Consider the following 14,181-nt stretch of genomic DNA (forward strand, 5'->3'; position numbering starts at 1 on the left):
GGTTTTATGAAGTTTTCCATCAGCCTCCATAAGCTGGTAGCTTCCATTGGCATATTTTTTCCTGATGATGAAAGGGCCTTCCCATCGGAGCAGGAGTTTCTTATCCTTGCACGTGTCGAAGCGATTGTCGTAGCGGAGCACCAACATTCCTTTCTTCAATTCTTTTTTCCGGAGATGCTCGTTAAAGCTAAGCCGTCTATGCTCTGCTTGTGCTTCATAATAATTTATTGTTTCTTCTCTATCCAACTGCAGTCTTTCCAAGTTGATGATGTGATCTCTCAAATTCATGTTGGGTTGTTGAAGTTGGCTTGCCATTACTCTGAGACTTTGTAGTTGCACTTCAATGGGCAAGATTGCTTCCTTACCAAATACTAGATGATACGGTGTGAATCCCAAGGATGTACGAAATGAAGTTTTGTAGGCCCATAAAGCTGGTAGTAGATACTTATCCCAGTCTCCGGGATGATTGTTTACCTGCTTGGTAATAATTTTAGAAACCATTCCATTTACCTTTTCAACTAGGCCATTACATTGAGGGTAATATGGTGAAGAGTGCCTCCTTGTAATGCCCAGTTTTTGCATTAATTCTCCTACCAAGTCTGCTCTGAAACCTGGACCTCTATCAGAGATGATCTCTAAAGGTGTGCCAAACCTACAGCATATGTTCTCGTAGATAAATTTAGCTACCTCTACCACTGTGATTCTAGTGGTGGCCGTAGGCTCTGCCAATCTAGTCATGTAGTCGACCCCCATGATAATGTAGAATTTTCCTGAGTTGGCCCTAGGTAATGTCCCAATGGCATCGATACCCCATTTTTCAAATGGGCCAAATGAGAGAATAGGTGTCTATGGTTCAGGCATAAGTGACCTAGTGCCGGCCTTTTGACACAACTTACACGTTTTGCACCAATGGTGTACATCACGGTTGAGGCTAGGCCATATGAAGCCTGCCTGCAAGATTTTCCTACTTGTTATGTCTAGGGCAAAGTGACCACCACAAACCCCGTCGCCATAGCTAGCAATTACTCTCGTGATTTCGTGAGAGAGAAGGACCTTCCTGAGTATTTGGTCCTTACCCTTACAGTACAAACCGTCATTGATGAGTCGATACCTTGTGGCCTTCCGCGTCAACCATTGCTTCTGTCCCTTTGTTAAATCTGATGGGCATTCCCCTGTTTCCAAAAAATGCATGATGTCAAGCAAGGCATCACTTCCTTGAAATAGAGGGAGCTTTAGTTTTATTGCTCCAACCACCACTTCCTGTAGTCTTTCACTTGCTAGGGAATCTGCTTCTTGGTTTTGAGCCCTTGGGATATGGTGTATTTGAACTTCTTCAAACTTACCCAACAAGGTTTTTACACCACTTAAGTGAGTCCTTAAACTAGGATTCTTGCATGTCCATGCTCCATTTACTTGCCTTACCAGAATTAGAGCATCCCCAAATACATTAAGGCGTTGTACACCTTGTGAGACGCACCATTGTAGACCCTTGGTTAGTGCTTCATTGTTAGAATGTGAATCTAACAATTGGCCCAACGAAAATACCTTTGTCCCTTTGTCATCAAAGACCACTATGCATGCAGCTGCTTTGTGGGACGCTCGCTTGTAGGCTCCATCAAAGTAGAGAGAGTATGCTCCTTCTACCATCGGTGGTACTGGAGGTAATCGGACTTCTCCTTCCCTTCAAAGACTTGGTAGGTCATGAGTCCCCCCAAACTTGCCCTTGTCGTGCTTTCTACCTGTACCGTGTAGTCAAACTCTTGCAAACGAACTAGCTATTTAGTAATTCTAGCAGACACATCCATGTGTTGTACAACATAGGGAAATATTGCATCCATGGTTAGAATCACAAATTGATTAGGCAGCAAATATGACCTAAACTTTGTAGTTTCAAATCTAAGAGCTAGGACTAAGTGTTCCACATGGCTGAAACCTTTCTCTCCTGTTGTCATCATTCGACTAGAGAAGTAGATTGGCCTCATGAAAGATTTCGTCGTATCCTTTTGGAGTAGCACAGCCCCCAATGATTCATCACCAACACTTGAGGTGACATAGAATTTTTCATCCCACTTAGGTGGTGAGATAGTTGGCAGAGTGGCTAAGACCTCCTTTACCTTGTTGTAGTGATGTTCGCTTTCCTCGTCCCAAGTGAAAGTTGATCTTTGAGTGAGTTGTTGCAGTGGTAGAACAAGTTGTGATAGTAGATGTATGAATCTACTTAAGTACCTCACCTTCCATAGAAAAGATACCAGTTGACGTGCGGTCGTTGGTGAAGGTAGGGCTATGAGTGCGGACACCTTACTTGGGTCGGCGTTGATACCTCTTGCTGAAATTTCATGGCCTAGTAGAATGACTTTACTCTCCCCAATGTGACATTTATCCACATTTAATTGCCCACCTAGGCTCTGCAACCTGGCCAAACCTTCAGTTACCTTTTCTAAATGTGAAATACGGGAGATATATATACAAAAATCATCAATGAGCACTCTTATGGATGTTCCAAAGAATGGTTGAAAAACATGTGACATATCCTTGGAATGTGGCAGGTGCATTTGTGAGACCAAATGGCATAACCCTGTATGCAAAACAACCCAAGGCATGATAAAAGTGGTTTTTAGCTGATCTTCCAAGGCTATGCGTATTTGAAAGTATCCTGAATAACCATCGCAGACGGTATAGCATTCAAAACCCGCTACTTCATTCAGAATTTCATCCAAGAAAGGGAGAGGAAAGTGGTCTCTCTTTGTAGCTGTATTTAGTGGTTTGTAGTCAACACAGACCCTCCACTTACCATTCTTTTTAGGCATCACCACTACGGGTGACACCCATTCTAAGTTTTCTACAGGATAGATGAATCCCGCCTCCAGCAGTTTCCTTACCTCGGCCAAGAGTGCCTTTTCTTGTATGAGCCCCAGTCGTCGTAGCTTTTGCACAACTGGTTTTACCCCTTCCTTCAGCTTAATATGATGTTCCACCACTGTAATGCCTGTGATTCTTTCATAGTTGTCAATGAACAGGTTAGGAAATCCCATCAACATTTGCAAAAAACTATCTTTCTCCTCAAGTGTTAATTCCGTAGACAACATACCCTTCAACCTACTTCCTCCTAGGCCAGGTGATTTTCTCTCCTCTTCATTGGGTTTCCCTTTTGGTGATGGATCACCAGTTGTGCTTACCCTTTGTGGATCCTTCATAATGATACCCATCACATCAATGGAACTGTCACTTTCGTCGGTGGATGTGGTCTCCTCCTCAGAACTGGAAGATTCGCTAGTGGTTTCATCTGCCGATGTTTCCAGATTCATTTGCTTCTGCTTGCCAATCCTCATGTCGTAGTAGATTGTCTCCCCTTTCTTACCGGTCATGCGTAGAAGGCCAGTACCCCAGTCCTGTTTTGCCTTCATGGCCATCAACCATGGCCTTCCCAAAATTAGTGGATAGCCCTCCCCCTTGGTAGGCATTACAAAAACATCTACCTCTACCTCAATGTTGAAAGCTTTGATTTTCACGGCACTTACTACACCCACACACTTTACTTTTGCGTTGTTTTCCATCTTTGCCTTGCATGGAGAAGGCCTTTTATGGGGTGGGGACGAGAGAAGAGGGGTATGGGAGCTTCGCTTGTGAAAAGCCCCCATCACGGCCTTAAAACTCCTACCGGTCTTGGCGCATTCCCCGTAATGTATCTACGTGGAGTAGGTGCTTCTGGAACAGGTTGTACATATCTCTCCCTAGCATTTTCCATGCTATAATAGCACTCTTCCCCCGTATGGTTAGTCCATTTTCTCTCAATTTCACACCACTTTGGCTCTCCCGAATCAGACCTTACAAGAGGAATCAACCCCTTGACCAAGTGTCGATAAGCTTTTCTTGATCAATAGGTGTCGTTGGCTTGGCAATGGACTCACTTATCTGTGAAACACTGTGCTGAGAGGATGTGTCATCTCCTTGACTCTTTAAGTCCTTTTCTTTGTATGCCTTACAGTTATCCACTAGATAAAGAGCTTCTTTGATCAACTCGTTTAGCGTCATCCTCCTTATCATATGCAGATCCTTCTGAAGGCCCGCATGTCTCATTCCCTGGATAAATGTCAGCATCAGTCGTGCTTGCGTAGGTAATTCCACTCTCGGACAGAGCTTAACATATCTCTTGAGTCGTAATGATGCTTTGCGTACTGATTCATCCTCTTTCTGTTTGAATCTATGGATTTGCGAGACCGTGTTGTGAGCAATGCCTTTTGGCGAGAATTCTTCAATAAACTCCTCAAACAGCTCATCTAGGGTCTCAAAATCCCATATTTCCACCGAGTCGAACCAAGTAGCTGCATCATCTTCTAGAGTCAATCTAAATCCTGCAAACTGTGTCGCAAAATCTGAAACTTCCTCTGCTCTAATCACTCTTCTAAAAGCCGCTACGTGATCTCTCGGATCTTCATCTCCGGAGTATTTTCTATTTACCCATTTCTGGACTTGGGATGGTCTAACTTGTCGATTGTCTACAAGTCTAACCAAAGACTCTCCCAATCCTTCTCTCGTTATCGCTCTTGAAGGGAATCCTGGGTGGCTCTCTTCTTGGAACTCCTATAGGAATTCTCGTGTTTGGTGGAGGCATTTGTGGTCCTTCATTGACCAAATATCCACCTCTTTCTAGTACAGTCTGTGGATTTGTGCTTTCTACAACTCTGTATTCTCGTCCATACTTGTCGACAACTATAGATCTCCATTGGCAGTTGACTCCATATGTGTAGACATATAAGAGCTTGTAATCCGTTATCTCTTCTAGGTATGGATGTGAGCACATATAAAGATTGACCTCATTGTCGTCAATGTATCTATATAGTCCTTCACTCTCATGACCAATCATCCAAACTCTCTCAACAAGATGGGTCTTTATCAATTGCAAGTTTGGAAGATCCATTGTGGGAGGATATTCCTCTATCGTAGGGATCTCCAAGCTTGTGTAAGCTGCGTTTGAATCTAGGGTAGACATGATTTCTGGGCTTAAGAGCTTTTGCTTGGTTCAAGTAGACTTATTCCACTGTGTTCAAGTGCTTTGGTTAGGGAAAAGTCGAAACTATGTCCAAAACCGCAACCGTTTCGTCACAATTCTTGCAAATTGTTGCTTTTAGACACCCCTGACTTCCAGATGAATTTTGAGGCCTCAAACGATGCTCTAAGATCTGTAGGGCCGCTCTCAGGCTACGTTTTGATATAAAAACTTTTCCGATCCGATACCGTTTATGAAAGTTATGGCCAAAACAGTGAAATGCAGTTTGGACTGGTCAAAATGAGTCCAAATTCAATTTTAAAAAAATATTTGGGATCTCTGTGACACTGTGAACACTTCTGTTTGGTCAAAAGTACATTTGGACCCTAAAACTGGCCTAGAGACATCCTACGCGTAGTATGTGTATATGCTCAGAATTTAACAAAATTTGGTCCAGAGACTCCCCTTAAGTCTAGCAACACAATGGTATGCTCAGAATTTCATTTGGACCTAGAAATGGCCTTGAGACATCCTACGCGTAGGATGTCTTTTTGCTCAGAATGACTTGAAATTTTCACCCCAGCTTCTCCTTGATGTGCTGATCACAGCGGTGTGCTCATAAGTTGGTTTGGAGTCCTAAATCAAGCTAGAGACATCCTACGCGTAGGATGTCTTTTTGCTTTGTTTCAGCTCAAACTTGCACTGTAGCTTCCCCTTGATGTGCTAAACTCACAGCTATTTTTACTTTTTGATTCTGACACCTATGGGTTGGTCAAATGATCTAGAATCTGTTCCAAAAGCCTAATGTCTGTTTTGATGAATTCCTAAGTCAAATCAACTCCAAATTGGACCAAAATTGACTAGAAGGCTTGCCTAAGGCTATATGACAGCATGGTATGGTCACAATAGAATTTTGGTTTCAAAATTATGTAGTAGACATCCTACGCGTAGGATGTCTAACTGCTTAGAATTTCCCCAAATTTGAACCACAGACTCTCCTTAAGGTGTTGATCATTGTGGTATGCTCAAAATTAAGTTTGGAGTGAGAAATGACACATATGACATCCTACGCGTAGGATGTCTTTTTGGTCTGTTTGACCCCAGACTTGTCCCACAGCTTCCCCTTGATGTCAGTAACCCAATGGTATGCTTAGATTTTGGTTTGGATTTCAAAAGTCCCAAATTTTAGCTATTCTTGCTTTTTGTCAGTCCAAAAACGCTAAAGTCTATTCAATCTTCACTTTCACTGACCCAAATGAGATGCCTTGGACACAATTTGGGTAGGATGTCTGGCAATTCTCATCTTTTGGCTTTGATCTGTCAAAATTTGGTCAAATTTCCACTTTCCAGGTGAAAATAGGGTAAAACCTATCTTCTGAACACACTGGTCACCTCAGATTTTCAAAAAGTGCACAGATCACCCTGTAGACATCCTACGCGTAGGATGTCTACTGCTGATTTTTTCAGACTGAAGTGTCCCTGATGCTTCCTTATGCTCTCAGCAAGTGCAAGTATGCTTCACAATTGCAAAAACATGCAAAAATCACTCATTTAAGCCTTTTCTGAAATTTTGCGTTTTCTGACTCCGCCTTTTGGCTTTTGGTCAACAAAAATAGGAAAAAACACCCAAGTCAATATGTTACTAGGGTAAAACCTACCCTCTGAACCCACTGGTCAACTCAGAATTTCAAAATTTGGTCTCGAGAACCCTCTTGAGACATCCTACGCGTAGGATGTCTATGTTTACAAAATTGCAGGTTTTCTTCACAGAACCCTTGCAAATGCCCTTTTATATGCACAGCATCAGTGAGTCATACAAAAATATCCACAAAAGCTTGTTTAATGCATTTTTACCCTCAAAAGCACACTTTTCCGTGATTTCAAATGCAATCAAGTACTTTAGCAAATAATTCAGTGATGAATAGCTCTAGATCAGAATCGGATCGCTTACCTAAAGCTACTCCTACAAATCATATGGGGTTTTGCATCTATGAGTAGAAAAACGCTTCACTGCCACACACGGACTAGTAAACGCTTTTATCACCTCACAAATCACTCGACCACCAACAACTACTCTAATCCACATATCCTAACTAAACCTATCTAGTCGCAGACCCTCGGCAAGACACACGCTTCTTGGCTATTCACTTGATCGCGGAATATCCTCTTCCGGATCCACTTAAGAAAAATGCTTTCTTTAGCCGAAACTAAATCAAGCAACCATCACACGAGTGTTAGTAGGAAACCTACTTAGGTCCTTGTGTCCCCGGCAGCGGCGCCAATGTTGGACGGGAAGTCTCACACACCCATGAAGTGCATGCAAACACTACCTAGATCAACATAATGTCAATCGAGGACACAGATGACACGATAGGCACACGGAGGAAATCTCTTTAGCTTGTCAAGCTGAGACCATCCTACACATACAACACTCTGGAAGGCCAACTAAACCACAATCCAGATCCTCACTGCTCTCAACTACACCACCTAGCCACATATACACATATGGAAGGTAACTCACCTAATCATGCCAGATTCATACGAAACTTAAGGAACACCATCCCCTCACTAGGATACACCTGTCCCTAAGCTTCTACACTCAAAACCCTCACTCTAAACCCGTCTGCGGAAAACACGTAGGATGGCATAGCAGAATTTTGAAAGTGCCCGAAACTGAAATTTATGAGTACCTATGCGTAGCTTATGTCGCCACGATTCTATAGACTACTAGCACGCAGAAAACAGACATCGTTTGATACACTTACGGCCACAAATAGCTCGTAGATGCGTCGGCGTGTGCGCTTCGTCTCGCGGGGAATGCTTGGCGTTGTCGCGTAGCTCTCCTCGAGCCTACCGCAATGGTGCAGTCAGATCTCCAATGTGTTGAGCGAGCCGGGCGTAGCGAGAGGATGAAGCTCACGCTCACTCTCTTTCTCTCTCACACACAGTAGACGGCAGCGCTAAAACTTGATTATGATAAAAGTCCTCTTTACAAAATGACCTAGGTACCTTATATACTAAGGCTACCTTAGGTTTAACCAAAAATGGAGTTGAAAGGGTCAAATGGCTTTGTATTTACAATCTGGAAGTGCCATTGCACCCCGGCTTCTGAAACTAGAATAACTACTCATTAAAAATGACGTTTATATCCATAATCCGCAGCATTTCATAACTCGCAAAAGATAAGACTTTGGTACGAAACTTGAGTTATGTTGTGTTGTTGACCCAGCGGTCAACAGGGATGGTGGAGGACTTGAGGAACTTGTCCCACATGCCCTCATTTCCTCTTGTGGGGGTACAGTATATATATAAGAGTGAGTCTAATATATATCATAAAACTGAGGACTGAGGACTGAGGCTTGGGCTTGGGCTTGAGAAAACGATTTCGATCCAAAATTTTCGTAGAACGGTACACTTAGGCCTCATGCTTAAATATTTTCGGTTATATATATATTATTTTTAATTTTTTTCGGATGATCGTCGCGTGCGTGGTTTTAGTGGTTTTTTTGGGCCACACACACTAAACTAACTACCTACTCTTCTAACTAACCTAACCTTATCTCTTCTACAGCTAACTACTCTACTAACTAAGCTTAACTACTCTGATAACTGCTAACGGACAGTGAAGCTTCCTAATTTGCTAACTGCTTACTCATTCACTAGCTAACACACTAACCACTAACTATGCAAATAAAAAATTGTGTAAAAGCAGACATTGACAAAAAACAGAGATTATGCAGAAAATAAAAACTTGGAGAAAATAACTTCTTCTTCTTCCTCTTCCTTCCTAACACAAACACTCACAGAAGAAGCACGAGTACCTCTTGAGCTTAGTGCAGGGCGATTCCCCGACAACGGTGCCAAAAATGTGGGCTTCTGCTGCACGTATCGAAGCAAGGGCTGTATAACACTGTGTGCGAGCCATAGATGGCTCCAAGCACGCAACTAATTTAAACTAGTAAACCCAAAGATGACGATGGTGTGTCACTCACCGCTCTACGCTTGCTATCGTGTAGGATTCCTCGTCGCGAAGAAGAGGGAGCTGCCATTGCGTCGTGCTCAACCGCCTCGCCGTTGTCGTGCCGCCGTAATGCTCGATTACCTCTCTCTCTCTCTCTCTCTCTCTCTCTCTCTCTCTCTCTCTCTCTCTCTCTCTCTCTCTCTCTCTCAAGCACACACACACACTAGTACTCAAAGGAGACGAAGAAGGAGATGGAGATGGAGCAAGAGCACTCTTCTTGCATTGCACAAATGAGAGATGAGTGTTTTTTAGGTTTAGGTGACTTTTATATGAGATCGTCTATTCACATTTGGGCACCTACGATTAGCCAACTAACCCTTGAATGTTCTAGTTAGAGTACGCCTCTCATCGGCGATCACTCTTACCCTTTCCTATTGGACCGACAAGCCCGATCCCTGACTCAAAACAATGTAATATTCGTGGATGTTTACTGTGCCGTTGCCAATTTGTCAAGGTCAATACCAAGCGATAGGTGGTGTTGGGCAGTCCCCAAGCCTCATATTCACCCGGTGTTGACTTCACTTTCGTATGTCATGTCTTTGTCACCAAGGTCAACATCGTATGTCATGTCTTCGTCACCAAGGTCAACAGCAAGCGATAGGCGGCGTTGGGCACTCCCCAAGCCTCATATTCGCTTAGTATTGACTCTACTGTCTCTTGTAATGTCTTTAACCCCAAGGTCTACCAAGCGATAGAGAGCGTTAGGCAATCCCCAAGCCTCCTATTCGCCTAGTATTGACTCAACTGTGTCACTTGTCGATTAACAGATAGCTTTTAAGGGCAAGTGAATCTCAACTTACTACCCAAACTTTTCATAATATGGATTGTGATTCAGACACTTCAACATCTTCTACAAGATCTACCTCAATCAGTGATCCAACTTCTCATAACACTATTCATGGTCATGCGACAAATAGACCTTCTACAAGTAGTGAACGCCAACCACTCTTATAATCATGCCTATCTTTGTGTACTTTGATGAGAGAGATACTTATGCATTGATGCTACCGTAGGCAACCACTCCGCGAAGGGAGTCTCACTCGTTGTATTGAATTTTAAAAGAATGGTTGTATAGTAATCAGTGTTCAGGAAAAATGTGTCTCAGCTAAATGCCGTTTCCAATTTCAAAAATGCCGATTGAGGGCAAGGGGAAAAGGAGAAATTCCGCCATAAAATAGAAAAAAATACTATAAAAGCCCAAAAAATACCCCTAATTTTCTAAAAATTTCCTCTTGGCAAACTCAAGGAAAGGAAATTTGTGTGTTTGAAAAAATGAATTTTCACGAACACTGATAGTAATAGAATGGGAGTTTCGATAGGGCCTTCAAAAGGAAAAGATAGGGCCTTCGAAAGGAAAATTTCGAAAAAGTAGAGTCACCCTTCAAGACTTTAGTCTTCTAGTAATTTGAGGGCTGCACAAGTGACACAGACATGCTAAACGATACAAATTTGACGCGCGTGTGCGCGTTTGTGTGTGTGTGTGTGAGAGAGAGAGAGACTCAACATGACAATACTTTGTTATCCGACTGTACAGGTGCGAAGCAGCACTCCTATGCTTTTCCTTTGTCTTTTATGATGAGGGGAACTATTACAGTTTCTCGGGAGGCCAAAAGGAAATTATAATGCCTCGTCCACGCATTCAACAAATGAATGCAGTGTTATTGAGATTATGAAAAACAGAAACCTTAATTATATTACCCTGCCTTAACTGTATTAGTAGGGCAGTACTAGTTGCAGGACTGATCGCTTCGGCCAGCTCGAGCTCCCAACACCGGTCGATCATTTGATGAAAGGAGGAGGAGCCACTCCTCTCTTGAAGGAGCTGATTAGAAGAGAGATTTCATTTCCTCGGAGCAAGGTTGATGAAACTCTGCAATTCATCACCTACTTAATTTAATCATGGAATCTCATGACCCCTAGCCTCCAATTGGATCCGCATTCTGCGTCGTCGCAAACCGTTCCACTACTATGCCATGAGCTGCTTTAAAGCTTTTGTTTTTGGGGAAAAACCATACGATATGGGCAGAGCATTCAAATTAGAAGCATTAAACCTTCATAAACATATCAATGGACGTTGATGAGCTTGCAGACAACTTGTGTAAGCCAGAGGAACTATACCGCCAAAGATCATATTCTGAGAAGGAATATACTCAGCTCAGGACCTCCAGTTCCATCAGGATTCATCATGTAGAAGGCCTCCGAGTCTTTTGAGCCGACCACACGCTCAAATTTCGCCCGCATGTACATGAGCTCACCTTCAGGTGCCTCTTCATTCACAGGAAGAACCCCAGCACCCATAGATACCGCTTGCACCAATGACAGAAGCTGCACATCGGCTTCGGAGCAGACCCTTCGCAAAGCATACCCTGTTTTGCGGCCATTGCAGTACATAGTCCATACAGGCTCATGGAATAGCTTGCCGCGGCTACTGGTCTTTTCGCATTCGAGAGCGATTCGGACAAGCCCTGATGCCATTTCCTTGACAAGAGTGCTTGTGGGTGTGGCAAGCTCTAACAAGAGCACAGGTTGTGATTTTGGATCCTCTTGCACTGCAAAGTGCACATGGCCCTTGCGGTATCCGAAGAGAGTGCCAGTAACACGGCTTCCCAAGGAAGGGTGCTCGGATGGGCCTGACGGCAATGCGAGCCACTTGCATGACATGTTTGGCAGAGGGAGAATGTGGCAGAAGGACCTGAAAGCACCCATCAACTTGCTAGGCCTCTTGGCTCCGGATCCTCCCCTAATTAGCTCCTCATGCTGCTGCCCAGGACTGCTCACATTGCTCATTGAATGCACAGTGTCTAGCTGCCTGTTCACCAGGGGCCTCTCTGGTGTCGTTAGCCCGGACTCGCTCAGCTTCTTCGCTCCTAATTTGCGGAGCTCATCTCGTTCGACACTTAAAGGTGATGATACCATCTTGGCTGACCTGCTTCCAAGATTCAGTAGATTCAGGCAATTAGTAACCCCTAAGATATATGTCCTGCATAGCTAAAATGGGTTGACCTATAACTGCCACATGAATTTATTAGACAACACCAAATTAAACAGCAGACGTCGTTTGTAGAGCAACACATGATCAATTAATAAACCCAGGAAATTAGACATGAGAATGAGGAACTGATCTGCAGTATAAATCCAACCAATGAATGTCAAATTCACTTTTCGTTTTCTGATTCCGACTTTGCAATTACACCAGTAACTATAAAGAACTGATTTCAGTGCAAGAGGAGGAGAATTATAGATATTGGAGAGGCCGAACTTGGAAGTAAGTTACCTGCCTAGCGCTGTGATGCCTGAAGCTACTTGATCCGTAAAGGGGTCAAAGGGGTGTACGTCTCGATGTGAAGGTACAGCGCATGATCGGCCTCTTAGGTAGGTGATGCCACTGCGGCCACAGTTTCTAGAAGTGTAGGGGGCGGTGTCTCTGTCTCTTCTCTCTCTGAGAGAGAGAGAGAGAGAGAGAGAGAGAGAGAGAGAGAGACAGGACGTCTGCTGTAACAAGCAAGCAGCAGGAGCAGGCGCGAGAAAATTGAGTCAGCGGTACAAGAGGACTGTAAAATGGGAGGGAATCTCTCTCTCTCTCTCTCTCTCTCTCTCTCTCTCTCTCTCTCTCTAGCACCTCCCCGGCCCGTCTGCTCAGTGCTGTCACACTGCAACCCGGCCCGGCATTGCAGGCTTCGGGAATGCGAACTCTTTGGCAAAAGGCCGACACTCCCATGCCAACAGGGATCCTTCTCCCTCTAAAATACTCCTTCCAACTTCCACAAACAACTCTCTCTCTCTCTCTCTCTCTCTCTCTCTCTCTCTCAACTACTGCACGCTTGGCAGGTAAAATATTTACACGAAACACGCCTGGAGGCAGGATGCACACATTCTCTGACAAGGTCTCTCTCTCTCTCTCTCTCTCTCTCTCTCTCTCCGAGTCTCCCCCCAAAATTCTCTCACGAGTCAGTGGCCCACGGACATGGCAGCTGCCTGCTGATTGGCAGCGCGTGACGATTCACGAGCTCCTGCCCCCACCCCACACTCACAGGCATGTCCAACAAATCATTTCTTACCCATTATAAAATTTGAAATAATCAAAACGTTACAAACTCGCCCTCTCTCTCCCTCGGTGGAGACCGCATGCGTCTGTGGACTCTGTACAGATTGGAGAACAGCATGCCACCCACGCATTAGAGCACAAAATTAGCAGCGCCCGCTAGGTTTGGAGCCTAATTGGAGGCAAAATTGGAAGGAAGCTTGAATGCGGGGCACGTCAACACGAATAAAACGGTAGCTGGCGCGAGGGCGGGAGAGTCGGCGACGCGAGGAAAAGAGAGAGAGAGAGAGAGAGAGAGAGAGAGAATCGGGATCCAGGGAGCACGATCGTTGCACGTTGGGAAACGATTTCCCACTGTCGTTGTAACTTGTACCCCGGTCCCCAAGTGCTTGGACGGACGATTTGGCCTATGTGCTCACGGAAAGCCTAGATATAATTATTCACAGGCATGGGGAGATGGGATCAGGGCCTAGGGCCAGACACCAATTATCGTGAAGGGTTTTTCTTTGGAGAATTACCTACAACTTTGAAATTACAACACACACACTCGGTCTCGTAGGTGGAGGCAACCCAACTAGTCACATAAGGTTGGCCACCCATCATGAGGACTAGCGAACAACCCTTAAGGGCTACATGTCACACGAGCTATCAAAGGGTTTGAACCCAAGACCTTAGACACAAGGGGCTTTTGCTCTACTAATTGATTATGATGAAGAGTTGCATCACAGCTTGAAACCTTTCAAAGAGAGATCAAAAGGCTAATTTTGCAGGAAGGCTAGCAACATTAAGCTAATTGCATCGAGTCCTTCGCAAAAACAACAGAGAGGAGCCATTCTAACCCTTCTAAAATCGGTAGAATTAGAGATGGTTGGGGGCCCGGGGGGGAGGGGATTAAGCTGGCAAGAGCACGAGGGGGTTGACCTCTGCCTATGCGAAATCCCCCAAAGCCTCAAAGATTGAAAGTGTAAGCATTCTACAAGGCACAATGTTGAATGGCTATCTCTCACAAGGAAAACTTGGCTATAGCTCATGAGTTCTTAACAAATATTTTCTATGGGCTCCCCAAGAGATCTAAGAAAGTACAAGAAACCAAAGCTAAAATAACACAAGTGAAAACGAAGATTGTGGCTC

The 14,181-nt window shown here is 44.2% G+C and overlaps 1 protein-coding gene across 1 annotated transcript; it reads right to left on the minus strand.

Annotated features, from left to right (window-relative positions):
- Window positions 1-10,245: 10,245 nt before the first annotated feature.
- On the minus strand, window positions 10,246-12,416 carry LOC147422737 (protein MIZU-KUSSEI 1-like). Its single transcript, XM_086503520.1, has 2 exons — window positions 12,283-12,416; window positions 10,246-11,934 (listed from the first exon to the last, which is right to left on the minus strand). The coding sequence occupies exon 2, from the start codon at window positions 11,922-11,924 to the stop codon at window positions 11,136-11,138; it is 789 nt and encodes a 262-aa protein (XP_086359646.1). The 5' UTR covers window positions 11,925-11,934; window positions 12,283-12,416; the 3' UTR covers window positions 10,246-11,135.
- Window positions 12,417-14,181: the final 1,765 nt, after the last annotated feature.

Source organism: Adiantum capillus-veneris, chromosome 27 (assembly GCF_014529385.1).
Source record: "Adiantum capillus-veneris isolate H3 chromosome 27, ASM1452938v2, whole genome shotgun sequence".
Taxonomy (NCBI): Eukaryota; Viridiplantae; Streptophyta; class Polypodiopsida; order Polypodiales; family Pteridaceae; genus Adiantum; species Adiantum capillus-veneris.

What these genes read in the sequence shown, in the direction of transcription:
- LOC147422737 (XM_086503520.1), bottom strand. Translation starts at nt 11,924, where the DNA reads ATGGTATCATCACCTTTAAGTGTCGAACGAGATGAGCTCCGCAAATTA.